At 42.1% G+C, this 13,625-nt stretch overlaps 1 protein-coding gene across 2 annotated transcripts in view; it reads left to right on the forward strand.

Annotated features, from left to right (window-relative positions):
• Positions 1–11,651, forward strand: part of LOC133460732 (cell division control protein 42 homolog) — a 40,113-nt gene extending 28,462 nt beyond the window's left edge. Inside the window, exons 6-7 of one of the 2 annotated variants that reach the window (XM_061741471.1) lie at positions 7,184–7,296; positions 11,424–11,651. In XM_061741471.1, the coding sequence (XP_061597455.1) occupies positions 7,184–7,273 (90 nt within the window). In that variant the 3' untranslated portion in view covers positions 7,274–7,296; positions 11,424–11,651. Of the gene's footprint in view, positions 1–7,183; positions 8,016–11,423 lie in introns of those variants that run through there. The other variant, XM_061741470.1, reaches the window with a different exon arrangement.
• Positions 11,652–13,625: the final 1,974 nt, after the last annotated feature.

Below are 13,625 nucleotides of genomic sequence, written 5' to 3' on the forward strand. Positions count from 1 at the left end.
CAGCCGAGGCGGCCGTCAATACGCCCAAAAGCTGCAGGAACTGGAGGTAAGGCAGCCGTCTGCCCCTCCTGAATCGGGGGAGGAGCCGCAGGATGTCGCTCACACGCCGCGGTGAGAGACAGGCCCTCATGGTCACCGAGTCGAGTACCAATCCTAAGTAGGCGACTCGCTGGGAGGGAGCCAGACAGCTCTTCCCTCTGTTCACTGTGAGCCCTAGTTTGGCCACATGCGACAAAAGGAGGGCCGTGTCTGCCACCACTTGTTCTCGGGACGGCGCGCATATCAGCCAGTCGTCCAGGTACGGCAGAACCTTCATACCCTGTGCCTGCAGGGGAGCGAGGGCTGCCGCCACGCACCTGGTGAAAACTCTTGGGGACAGGGAGAGCCCGAACGGGAGCACCCTGAACTGGTAATGGCGGTCCTGATAGGCGAACCTCAGGAACCGCTGGTGCCGTGCCGCAATCGGCACGTGAAAGTAAGCGTCCTGTAGATCTACCGTCGTAAACCACTCCCCCTGACCGACCGCACGCAGAACATCTGCTGTGGTCAGCATCCGGAAGGGCAGGGCCTTCATGTACCCGTTGAGGCCTCTCAGGTCCAAGATGGGACGAAGGCCGCCGTCTTTCTTGCTGACGAGAAAGTAGGTTGAGTAGAACCCCCGGGGCTGCTGCAGGGGGTCTACCGGCACAATGGCGCCCTTGGCCAGCAGGACGGACAACTCCTGAGTCAGAGCCAGAATGTTCGCCGGGTCTCTGATGACGGTCACCATGACCCGGCCGGAGGTAGGGGGCCGGTGTCGGAACTGCAGTACGTACCCGAGGGTTAAGGTGGAAATTACCCAGGGGTCCGACGAGCAGGCAGCCCAGTGACTGAGCTGCTGCCGGGAAAAGCAGCCGACGACCGGCCCCGTGGCCCTAGCGCCGTCTCCCCCGGCCTCTGGACGTGCCGGGGGGGCGATGGTCGAGGCCAACACCCCAACGCTGCTGGGGCGGTCCGCGCACAGGGGGGCGAAACCCCCCGGCAGGCTGTCCAACGGGCCGTTGGGAGCTGCGCTGGCTCCTGCGGGCAGGAGGCTGGGGGCGACGTCCAGGGGCGGACGAAGGGCCCCTCGGTGTACTGGAAGCGGGCGCCCTCCTGTGAAGGTGCACCAGTCGCTGCCTGGTCTCATCGGCCAGGGCGGTGCGGTCCAGAGCTTCCAGGGCAGTTGCCCCAAACAGCTCCCCCGGTTCTGCCGGTGCCTGACGAAGAACCCTACGAGCAGTTTCCGTCAGGGGTGACTGCGCCAGCCAGACATGACGGCGCGTGTGCACCAGAGTGGACATCAGCCGCCCCAGTTCCCTCGTCTGGGAGGCAAAAGCCTGTAGGGACACATCACACAAGTCCCGTGTGGAATCATCCACCTGTGCATCCTGCAGGGAGGTGGAGAGAGCCAGTAGCAGATGAGAAAGGGTGTTCCCCAGCCGGCCGATGCGCGCCGCTGTTTCATAAGCCTTACAAATATGCCCATCAGTAACCCTACACTGGGTAGAGGGGCACTTGGGATCTGGCTTCAGAGCCTCATCAGGAGCCACTATCAGTGCTGCAATGGAGGGCTCGATGGGGGGCATGTGGTGGAGACCAGCCACTGCAGCGTCCTCCATCGCCGTCAGAGCACGGTCATCAGCTGTTAGCCTGGAGAGGGCTGTGACATCTCTCCAGCATGAGTGCAGCTCCCTCAAAAAATCCGACGAAGGCGGAATGGTGAATTCCACCGGAGAAGGATTGCGCCTGTGGAAGGCGCTAGAGGCCACCTCCGCACGCGGTGCATCCAGCTGCAAGTGTGCCAGGGCAGTGCGGATAATGCTCTGCACGGAGGAACAAACCGTCCCCTCCCGAGAGCTCTGGGCAGATGAGTGCGAGGAGAACCCCGAGCGCTGTGAGGCCGGGTCCCCTGAAGACACGTTGAAGTGGCTCGCCGAGGCTGCAATGGAGATGGCGTCCTCTGGCAGCGGCGGTGGCGACCCCAGAGCAAACTCTGGCATGGCAGGTTCCACCTGGCCAGTACCAGGTTGCAGATTGAGGAGGAGCGCCTTCATCTGCTCCATGTCGGCAGCCAAGCGATCTACCTTCGAGGAGAGCTGGCTCGTCATCCGCCGTCGTTTGGGGGCCCCCACCATTCTCTTTGCCGATCGCTTCAGAGAAGACTGCGGCTGGGATGAGGGGAGGCTGGCCGACGGCCCCGGCTGCTCAGGGCCCAGGCATGACACGCAGAGGTCCTGGTCAACCGCAGGATCCAGGGCAGCCATGCACCCTGAGCATGAACGCTCCATCACAGCGACCGGTGGGAGAGGGAGCAGACACGCTGCCGTCGCCACGGATGTGCCGGCAGGAGAGAGGAGCGGACACGCTGCGTCACCACGTAGGTGTCAGTGGGAGAGGGGAGCGGAAACGCTGCCGTCACCACAGCGAGCACGCTGCCGTCACCACCAATATGCAGGCGGGAGAGGGGAGGGCCACGCTACCGTCAGCACAGATGAGTCAGTGGGAGAGGGGAGCGGAAACGCTGCCGTCACCACAGCGAGCACGCTGCCGTCACCACCAATATGCAGGTGGGAGAGGGGAGGGCCACGCTGCCGTCAATACGGGTGTGTCAGTGGGAGAGGGGAGCGGAAACGCTGCCGTCACCACAGCGAGCACGCTGCCGTCACCACCGATATGCAGGTGGGAGAGGGGAGGGCCACGCTGCCGTCACCACGGCTATGAGAAAAGGCAAAAAAGGCGTCTTTACTCAAAAAGGAAGAGAACAATCCTCTCCTCTTCTTTTCCCTTTTTTTTTTTTTCTTTTTTTTTTAAGAAAAAATAATTGCAAGGAAAAAAATAATGTTGTCACATTAATAAAGTGGGAGAGGGAGCAAAACGCTGCCGTCACCACAAATGTGCCGGTGGGAGAGGGCGTGGCCTTCACCACGGCTGTAAGAAGGACAAAAAAAGGTGTTTTTTTTTTTTTTTTTAAAGAAAAAAATAATCCCTTTCTGTCTTCTTTTTTCTTTTTTTTTTTTTTCAGCAGAAAAAATAACTGCACAGAATATTCAGGTGTCGGGCGCAGCCAACAGCTTACCTTCTGTCAGCTGGGCCAGGGGGGCGGGGCGGGGAGACGCCGCCGCCGCCGCAACGAACACCAATAAATACCGCGCGGCCACAGCCTCTTGGAGGACGACAGAGATCGTTACTCCTACCTTACGGCACGAAGCTGCACGGGGGCCGCGGTTTAGGGAGGAAAGGAAGAAGCTTTCAACCAGCCTTCTATTTCCGTCCTGTACTTCAGCGCGACGCGAGAAGAATAAGGAGTCGATCCCATGATGACGCCGGAAGATATACCCTTCCGGGGGTCATGCAGGGGTCACGGGTGACGTGACATTGTTGGTATTGTACTCGACATGCGCATGCGCGAGGGGAGATATCCAGTGCTTACAGCACCGCCTGGCGGTCAGTAGGGACGAAATAGAACTGAGCTTACACCCCCCTCCTCCTTTCTCTGGTGGAAAACCAGAAATGTTGTAAACACCAAATACCTTTGGTTATTTTAGCTTTGCAGACTCAGGAAAGACATTTAACCGTGTCCAAAAGCAAAGGGACTGCGTCCATCTCTATGATCTATTCAGTCCCTTTACAACCGGAGTAAGAGCAATGAATGAATGAATGAATGAATGAATGAATGAATGAATGAATGAATGAATGAATTATCTTTATTTCGGTCTTGTACACACTTTTTTACAAAACAAAATGGAAAAGTAAAATAAACATTTCTTTTGCCGAAAAGCTGTAAGCTGAAGCCAAAGCTTCTACCCTTTTTCTCTTGTGATCATCTTAAATCAGAAACATTAGCATTACTCCGTGGAAACAAACAATGCATAAAGAAGACAAAAAATAAATAAGACAAAATATAAAATTGACGTTTCACATTCTAGAATGTTTTTGATAATATAATTTATAGTTATAGTGTTTTATATTTATTTACAATATTTTCTTTAAACATTTCCTTAAACTTGAAGATAGAACTGCACATTTTTAGGTTGTTATTACAACTATTCCATATTTCTCTAGCCTTAATTGATGTCCATCTCTTTTTAATATTTGTTCTTGCTGTCGTCGTCTCAAACATGAGTTTCCCCCTCGGGTCATAGCGGTTTCTTTTATCTGGAACAAATCCTGAATGCAGTTTGGTAGCAGTTTCTGCTGGGCTTTAAAGGCAAATAAAACTGTTTTCTGCTCTACTATATCATGGAATTTTAGAGTATTATATTTAATAAAGAGATTATTTGGTATATAATGGTCAGATCTATTAATTATCCTTAAAGCTCTTTTCTGTAATAAGAAAATAGGGTTTGTATTTGTTTTATAGGTGTTACCCCAAACCTCCACACAATAAGTCATGTATGGAACTATGAGTGAGTTAAACATCAAAAACTGTGCTGTTTGACAGAAGATATAATTAGTTTTACTTAATATTGCTAGGGTTTTAGACATTTTTGATTTTACACTATTTATATGTGATTTCCAGCTAAGTTTATCATCAATTATTACCCCCAGGAACTTATTTTCGTATACTCTTTCTATTTCCCAGTCCAGCTCCGTCTGGACTGGCCTTTACCACAGATTCTGTTCATAACTTGTACGAACAGATGTTTTAGACGCAGCTACGAGGTAAAGGGGGGTCTGGTTCGGTTGTTGCAGGATCCAATCTCTGCTTTTTGCAGATTATGTGGTCATATTGGCAACGTTGAGCCGTTGAGGTGAAAATCAGCACCTCCAAATCCCAGAAGGGTGTAATGGTCTCTCTCTGGGTGAGGATCCAAGTCCTGCCTAAAGGAGAGGAGTTCAAGTATCTTGAAGTTTAATTTGTAGATGAGGGAAGAATGGAACGGGAGCTTGACAAATGGACCTGCGGTAATGCAGACCGTATCGATCGGTCGACATCAAGAGGCAGCCGAGCTAAAAGGCAAGGCTTTCTGTTTCTGTTCACCCATCATCCTCTGTTGTTGCCGTCACCAGCTGTGAGTAAAGACCGAGATCCAAGAGGAGGAAATGAGTTTCCTCTGGACTGGACTCTGCTTTAGAGATGGGGTGAGAGGAACTCCCAGTAGAAGGAAGGGAGCGAGAGAGAGGGAGGTCTGACCCGCCACTTAGAAAACTATCAATCGGGTCTCAGATGACTTGTTTACTTCAGTCACAAATAAAAAAGGGCCGGCCACCTCCTTATGCACTGCAAAAACTCCAAATCTTAACAAGAATATTTGTCTTATTTCTAGTTAAAATGTCTTATTTTTAGTAAAAAAAAAAATCTCATTACATTTAAGACAAGACTCATCACTGGAAAAAACAACAATTTTCACTCGTTTCAAGTAGATTTTCACTTGAAATAAGTAAATCTGCCAGTGGAACAAGATTTTTTTGCTTGTAATGAGAAGATAAATCTTGTCCCACTGGCAGATTTTTCTACTTATTTCAAGTGAAAATGTACTTGAAACAGGTGAAAATTGTCAATTAAGTTATTTTTCTGGTAATGACTCTTGTTTTAAGTGTAATGAGATTTTTTGACTAAAAATGAGACATTTTAACTAGAAATAAGACAAATATTCCTGGTAATATTTTGTGTTTTTTCAGTGAAGGAAGGGGAGGGGGAAATGGAAAATTATAATTAAAGGAAAAGAATATGAAAAATACCTAATTAAAAAGCAAATTTGAAGGGGAAAAGGGGAAAAAAAAAAAAAAAAAAAAAACCTGGCTCTGCCGTCCAGACCGTCACCCCGCCATCCTTTTCACTCTCATTTCTTCCTGCATTAATGACTCCCCCTTGTAAAGCCTATTTATTTATTTAGCTTTATTTACTTATTTACCATTCCTCTCCTTAAAAAAAACATCATTGTAGAACACCATCATCATCAGCACACGCGTGGACACATACATACATACATAAGCGCACTCATACACGCACACACCTGATTGAAATCTGTGCAAAAACAACTTTGTTGTAGGTCTGTCCCGATCAGGATTTTTTAGCTCCCGATCCGATCACTTGAGTTTGAGTATCTGCCGATCCCGATTTTTTTTCCCCATCCGATCACTTTTTTTGGCTCCCGATACATTTCCGATACTTTTTCCTGATCAGATACATTTTGGCAATTAATTAAAAAAAAGAGGACTAAAACTAAATTTACCCAAGTTTGTTTTCTTGTCCATTGGAGAACAACATGGACATTTATTTCAACAAAGCTTATCAGCTTTGGTGCCACAAAATGTAAAAACATGAAATTGTAAACTAAAACAAAACGTGCAGAAGAGTGCAATAACAAAAATAAATACATTTAACTTCAAAAGAGGTAGTTGAATGACATCCAGTCAAACTCACAAACACAAGAAAATTAAAATACTTTTTGGCTTAACCTTAGTGCAACATTCTGAATGGATGAAATGAATAGCAGCAGCTTAATGAAAATGAACAGATAGAACATTTCACAATTCAAACATGTAAACCATGTTAGTTTCGCTTACTACGTAACATGACGCCCGCCGCCGGTCGGAAGTGACGTTAAATGCAGCGATATATGAAACGATTTAATATACAGGACTGTCTCAGAAAATTTGAATATTGTGATAAAGTTCTTTATTTTCTGTAATGCAGTTAAAAAGACAAAAATGTCATACATTCTGGATTCATTACAAATCAACTGAAATATTGCAAGCCTTTTATTATTTTAATATTGCTTATTATGGCTTACAGTTTAAGATTAAGATTCCCAGAATATTCTAATTTTTTGAGATAGGATATTTGAGTTTTCTTAAGCTGTAAACCATGATCAGAAATATTAAAATAATAAAAGGCTTCCAATATTTCAGTTGATTTGTAATGAATCCAGAATGTATGACATTTTTGTTTTTGTAATTGCATTACAGAAAATAAAGAACTTTATCACAATATTCTAATTTTCTGAGACAGTCCTGTATATTAAAAACATTAATAACTAGATATGTCCCGATACTTTTTTGGCCGATACCGATGTTTTGAAAATGCCGTGATCGGGCCTGATCGATCGGGACCACACTACTTTGTTGTTTTGTACCGTTTCGTTTGACTGTTTGACTTTGTTCCATCTCTCCTAGTATTATGAGACCAAACTCATGAGTGTGTTTCTCTTTTTCTCAGCGAGGACTGAAGAACGTGTTCGACGAGGCGATCCTGGCGGCGCTGGAGCCTCCAGACACCAAACCCAAGAAGCGCTGCCTCCTCCTATAGATCCCCCAGGGAGGAAAGAAGAGGTAGAGTAGGTGCAGGTGGAGCGAGATTAAGAGATTAACCTAAACCAGAATAGGGGGGGAAGACGGGGGGGGATTTAGACACAGGTTTAAAACAGTGCCTTCAGTCGTAGTGACTTAATCTGGGCGTGGTGTTGGAGAGGACGGGCGCTTTTGTTTCCCAACTAGATATCTGTCGCCCCGTTATGACTAACACAAGTGAACACTCCTCACTAACCAGGAAATGGGCTTTTAATAATGGGAGGAAGCAGATTGAGCAATAGAAAAGGAACCTCAGATGCCTCGAAGATACAAATGATGAAAGGAGTCACGTTTACAGCTGAAACTGGAAACCAACTCTATATTTGAAGAAATACCTTACCAATTTTTATGCCCCTATGTATTTGAAAGTGGCAAACAATAGTATACAGTAGAGGAAGGGGTTCTGTATTTAACACACACCTTCCCATTTTTTTGTGCCAGCTTTTACTTAATTATAAACAAAATGTCACTTTGACTATTTTTTTTTTCTTTTTCATTAAGAGACATGTTTTTTTTTTTGTTTTTTTTTTTTAGGGTTGTTTTTTTTGCTATGTTTGTTTCCCTCGTAAGATAAAGAAGGGTATAATAGCTGCTTAAACATGACTTTTTATATGCACATTTAAAAACTTCCATCTCTCCTCAAACTGCAACATGGAGTTAGAAAATAAAGTTTTTATGATAAAAACCAATACGACACCGACGATGACGTGTCAAGATTCATTTGTGGCGCAACATTCCCCAGTAGTTCTGCAGGACATCCAGCTGCGTGAGTCCGCCTGCATCCCTGCACAGTTAGGCCACGTTTACACAGAGCCGGGTATTTACAAAAACGGATATTTCCCCATCTACGTTTTGAAAAATACCATCATTTACACAAACCCGCATAAATACGCTGTTAAGGTGCTATGAGCAGCCAAACCTGCAGGGGGCAGTGTAACGAGAAGATAAAGTCATGCTAGCCAATCAGAATCCTGGAAAAAAACGTCAACAAATGACACGAGTAACTTCCAGTTACTTCCAAGATGAACGAGAGTCTTTCGTTTGGAGTGACAGAGAAGTGGAGTTACTTTTAAGTGTGACTTTAGAATATAAAACAGGTAAAATACAAGAAAATATTGACGGTGGCCAAACAAATTGTAAACACAGGTCGCACACATGACACGCAAAAACTCAAAATCTTACCAGGAATATTTGTCTTATTTCTAGTTAAAATGTCTCATTTTTATTCAAAAAATCTCATTACACTTAAAACAAGAATCATCACCAGATAAATAACTTTGACAATTTTCACTTTTTTCCAGTGATGAGTCTTGTTTTAAGTGTAATGAGATTTTTTTTAACTAAAAATGAAACATTTTAACTAGAAATAAGACAAATATTCTTGTTAAGATTTTGAGTTTTTGCAGTGTGGTGACGTTTCTGTGGCATAATGTGACGTTCTGAAGCCTAAATGTCCGTTTCCCTCCGTTTACAAGCAAACGTGAAGACTGAGTTTTTGCAAATCTCCACTTTGGCCGGAGTTTTCAGAAATGATGGTTTTTGGTGACTTTCAGCTTCGTTTTTGTGAAAACCAACGGCCAAAACGCATGAAAACGCCACCGTTTTTGCTATGTGTAAACAGGGCCTTAGAGCTTTACTCATTCTGCTTTTACGCTTTACCAGAGGACATGCACGTTTGTGCTCTCATGGACGTGCACGCGTGCTTACATGCGTATCCGTAAGACTCTTAGTTACTTAAGCCAAGTTTCCCACATTCTTGCCATCATGTGAAAGCCTTGTTGACCGGCGAAGTCAGCGAGGAGGAATTCTCCGGATTTTCTTGAGTAATTATGTTTGAGTGGAATGGTTTTCACCTGACGACAGAGAATTGTGTCTGACAAACAGAGGAGTCGAAACAGAGATGCACAGATTCCCATGAACACATAAGTCTTTTTTTCCTTTCCTCTGCAGTTATGTTGCCTTTTCTGTTCCCTGATGTCTCGCTGTAGAAGCACATCCTTAACCAAACTGCTCCATTAAACTGTGAGACACCTTGACTACGCTGCAAAAACTCAAAATCTTAACTATATTTGTCTTATTTCTAGTTAAAATGTCTAATTTTTAGTCAAAAACATCTCATTATACTTAAAACAAGACTCATCACTGGAAAAAACAACAATTTTCACCTGTTTCAAGTAGATTTTCACTTAAAATAAGTAGAAAAATCTGCCAGTGGAACAAGATTTTTTTGCTTGTAATGAGAAGATAAATCTTGTCTCACTGGCAGATTTTTCTACTTATTTCAAGTAAAAATTTACTCGAAAAAGGTGAAAATTGTCAAATAAGTTATTTTTCTGGTAATGACTCTTGTTTTAAGTGTAATGAGACAGTTTAACTAGAAATAAGACAAATATTCTTGTTAAGATTTTGAGTTTTTGCAGTGTAGTAGCCTTGATTTTTATTGATACTTCCATGCCAGTTATCTTTGCCTTACTAGTAATATTCACTAAGAAGAGCATCGGCCTCGACGCTGAACGAGGGCGCCGCTCTCGGAACAAAGAACCGTCACTGCTTTTAAGTTTTATCATAAAACAAATCTCGGCCATTGAATTTTACTTTCCACAGACCACGGTTAAGTCATTAAACCTCTTTCGGTTGTTATCTGATGACATTCCACCCTTCATCTTTGACCCTTCGGCTAATGTTTAAGGAGGATTCATAATGCACCGAACAACAAAAGAAACACGAAGCGCCTTAATTTCCACAAATCACTGTTTTATGAGTCTCGAACCTTGAAAAATGTGTTGAACGTGTAGCTTTCTGAATGCCTTAAAGAAACCAGATTTCCTCCTGAAGATGATCACAGAATTGTTGCTTAAAAACGGTCAAGACCTTTGACTCCTGGCAGTGAAGAAAAAAAAACAAAACACTTAGGTCAAACTGTGTTTGACTCTTATCAGCTCAGCCAAGCTACACTGCAAAAACTCAAAATCTTACCAGGAATATTTAGTTAAAATGTCTCATTTTTATTCCAAAAATCTCATTACACTTAAAAAACAAGAGTCATTACCAGAAAAATAACTTGTTATTTGACAATTTTCACCTGTTTCAAGTAAATTTTCACTTGAAATACTGTAAGTAGAAAAATCTGCCAGTCGGACAAGATTTATCTTCTCATTACAAGCAAAAAAAATCTTGTTCCACTGGCAGATTTTTCTACATATTTTAAGTGGAAATCTACTTGAAACAGGTGAAAATTGTTGTTTTTTCCAGTGATGAGTCTTTTTTTTAAGTGTAATGAGATTTTTTTGGACTAAAAATGAGACATTTTAACTAGAAATAAGACATATTCTTGTTAAGATTTTGAGTTTTTGCAGTGCAGCCAAACTATGGTGACATTTGACTTTGTCACGGTGGTTGTGAGAATCAAAAAAGCAAAGAAAAGTTCACACAGGAGCTCTTCATAAATTGTCTACTCCTTTTTTTTTTTCTTCTTCTTCCAACTGGAGATCACTGATGCAGCTCCTGGAAGCCTGAAGGGGAACTGCTGAGTTTAAAAGTTCATTTGTGTTGTTTCTGCCGCTAAAAATAGACAAAAAAAATCAATGTTTCAGGACATAGGTCTCCAAATGTTGGCTTGAGTTTTACTTTAAAAGCTTCTGTTTCCTGTTGAAGACGACAATGCTTCATTGTCCCCCATTCTGATTGATTAAAATCCTCAATTTCATTCAGAAAACTGAAGACTGAAAAGAAATATGACTGTGGTCAGAGCTGCACTTTCACTCATCTTTCTTGTGCTTATTCATGAAGTGTTTTTGCAGCCTGAACCGGGACGAACTCTGCCAGGTTTGAATGTTTCACTAAACATTGACAGTCCTTAGGCAAAGAAATCACACTGATCCTTAAACACGCACTATCTCCCTTTAAAATGAAATGAAACTTTTTTTCTTCCAGCATTTTAATCTGCCATTGACCATTTTATTCTGATTATGTATAGCTGATTATGAGTATTAGTGTTTTCCTTCTTTCTTTTTTTTTTAAAAGCTTTTTATTGTTTCATGGGGAACATTACAGGATTTTGGACTTTGTGGAGTTTTTATTTCTCTTCTTTTCATATTTTTACTTGACAGTTTGGTGCCAACAGTTGGAGTATTGCCGGCTTGATTTGATGAACTAAAAGATCCTGAAGATAAGCTTTTGATGGCAAAAGGAAATTAAAGAGGAAAAAAAAGCTAAATATATAAAGCAATGATTACTGATGTAAAAAAGAAAATAAAATACAGAAAAAAAACTGTATTGAAAGTTGAATGTTGGATGTGGTGGCTGTTTAGAAATAATAAAACTTGTACTTGAATGTCTTTATTGTTCACTATGACTTCATTATGTTCTTTCAAGGAATTTTTGAAAATTGCACTGAAAATTACCCCAAACATTTTCTACCTGGAGATGCTTTGTGGATTTGTTCAGCAAATGCTGAACCGTGGACGGTGCCTTTTAACTGGCACCATTTCTTTTAAAAAGACGTTTAAACAGTGTGTGAAACAAATGAGCAAAGCTCATAAACATGAAAAATAAACCCAAGAAATAAAACAAACGACAATTTGTTGAAGCATAATATTCAGAATTAACCATATTGTATAGTATTTCATAGATGCCAAATCTGAGTAAAAATTGTATAAAATTAAAGCAAAAAAGAAAATGTTTCGGTGAGAAAAATATACACTTATGAAGTAATAATTAAAATCTTTTATAAAGGAGTTTAGATCCTGCTGGGTGCATTTTCAGACTCTGTTCATTGCAAAAACTAAAAATCTTAACATGAATATTTGTCTTATTTCTAGTTAAAAAAATCTAATTTTTAGTCAAAAAGAATCTCATTACACTTAAAACAAGACTCATCACTGGAAAAAACAACAATTTTCACCTGTTTCAAGTAGATTTTCACTCAAAATAAGTAGAAAAATCTGCCAGTGGAACAAGATTTTTTTTGCTTGTAATGAGAAGATACATCTTGTCCCACTGGCAGATTTTTCTACTTATTTCAAGTGAAAATCTACTTGAAACAGGTGAAAATTGTCAAATAACAAGTTAATTTTCTGGTAAAGACTCTTGTTTTAAGTGTATTGAGATTTTTTGACTAAAAATGAGACATTTTAACTAGAAATAAGACAAATATTCCTGGTAAGATTGTGAGTTTTTGCAGTGCAGCAAGGCTCTGCTAGTCCACAGTTCAGCTTTTTATTTTTCATTCCAATGTATATACTGTTTATATTTTGTAATTATATATTTTTTAACTTCTTTTACCCTTTCCCTGCACGTGTGTGTTGAGTGTACTGCTGCTGCACCAGCGAATTCCCCCATTGATGGAGAAATAAAGGACAATCTAATCTAATCTTCAACACCAAAGAAAATGTACAAAAACATTTGAATATCATTAATCTAATGTAATTTTTATGAGCATCATACGTTAGCATGAGCTAAGCCAAGCTACAATTGTTCTTTGCCTTTATTTATACAGGTTAGTTAGTTAGATAAATCTTGTCCCACTGGCAGATTTTTCTACTTATTTCAAGTGAAAATCTACTTGAAACAGGTGAAAATTGTCAAATAAGTTCTTTTTCTGGTAATGAGTCTTGTTTTAAGTGTAATGATATTTTTTTTTGACTAAAAATGAGACATTTTAACTAGAAATAAGACAAATATTCCTGGTAAGATTTTGAGTTTTTGCAGTGTTTTGCTGCGTGTGGGTGCAGTACCCTGCATGCAACGACAGGGGGAGCTGTTGCACAGCTTGTGAATGCAGCGTCCCAGTGGAAGCAGTACAGTATGTAAATGACCTGATCTCATTTTGATTGGCAGCCTAAGATGGATCCTTCAGACTGAAACAGCATGGACGCCCAGAGCTGCTCCTTCCTCCTCCTGGGTGATGGCAGCTCCCAGGCGGGAATGTAGTGGGGGGGGGAACTTAATCCAAAACCAAAATCTGATCTTTTTTAACTGCCATCCTCATCAGCCCTCTTTTCTCCGTGCATCCTCATTTTTTCCTTTTTTTTTTGTTTGTTTGGGATCTTTGTGCTCGAGTCATCGCAGCTGTGCTAGCTTCTTGAGTCAGCTTTCTTTCACGACACTTCACTACTCACGCTGCTCATGAGCAAGCAGGGCGGGGAGTTTAACTCCCTCCATCCTCCACGGTCTCCTCTTATCTTTACCTGCCATTATAATGTCAAACTGAGTACATGTTTTTATGTAGTCATATGGTGTATTCAAAGGTTTTTAAACAACATTACAAAAAAATGTTTCAGGTAACCTTCAGCTGTGTTGTACATTCACAC

This window comes from Cololabis saira, chromosome 15, assembly GCF_033807715.1.
Source record: "Cololabis saira isolate AMF1-May2022 chromosome 15, fColSai1.1, whole genome shotgun sequence".
Classification (NCBI taxonomy): domain Eukaryota; kingdom Metazoa; phylum Chordata; class Actinopteri; order Beloniformes; family Belonidae; genus Cololabis; species Cololabis saira.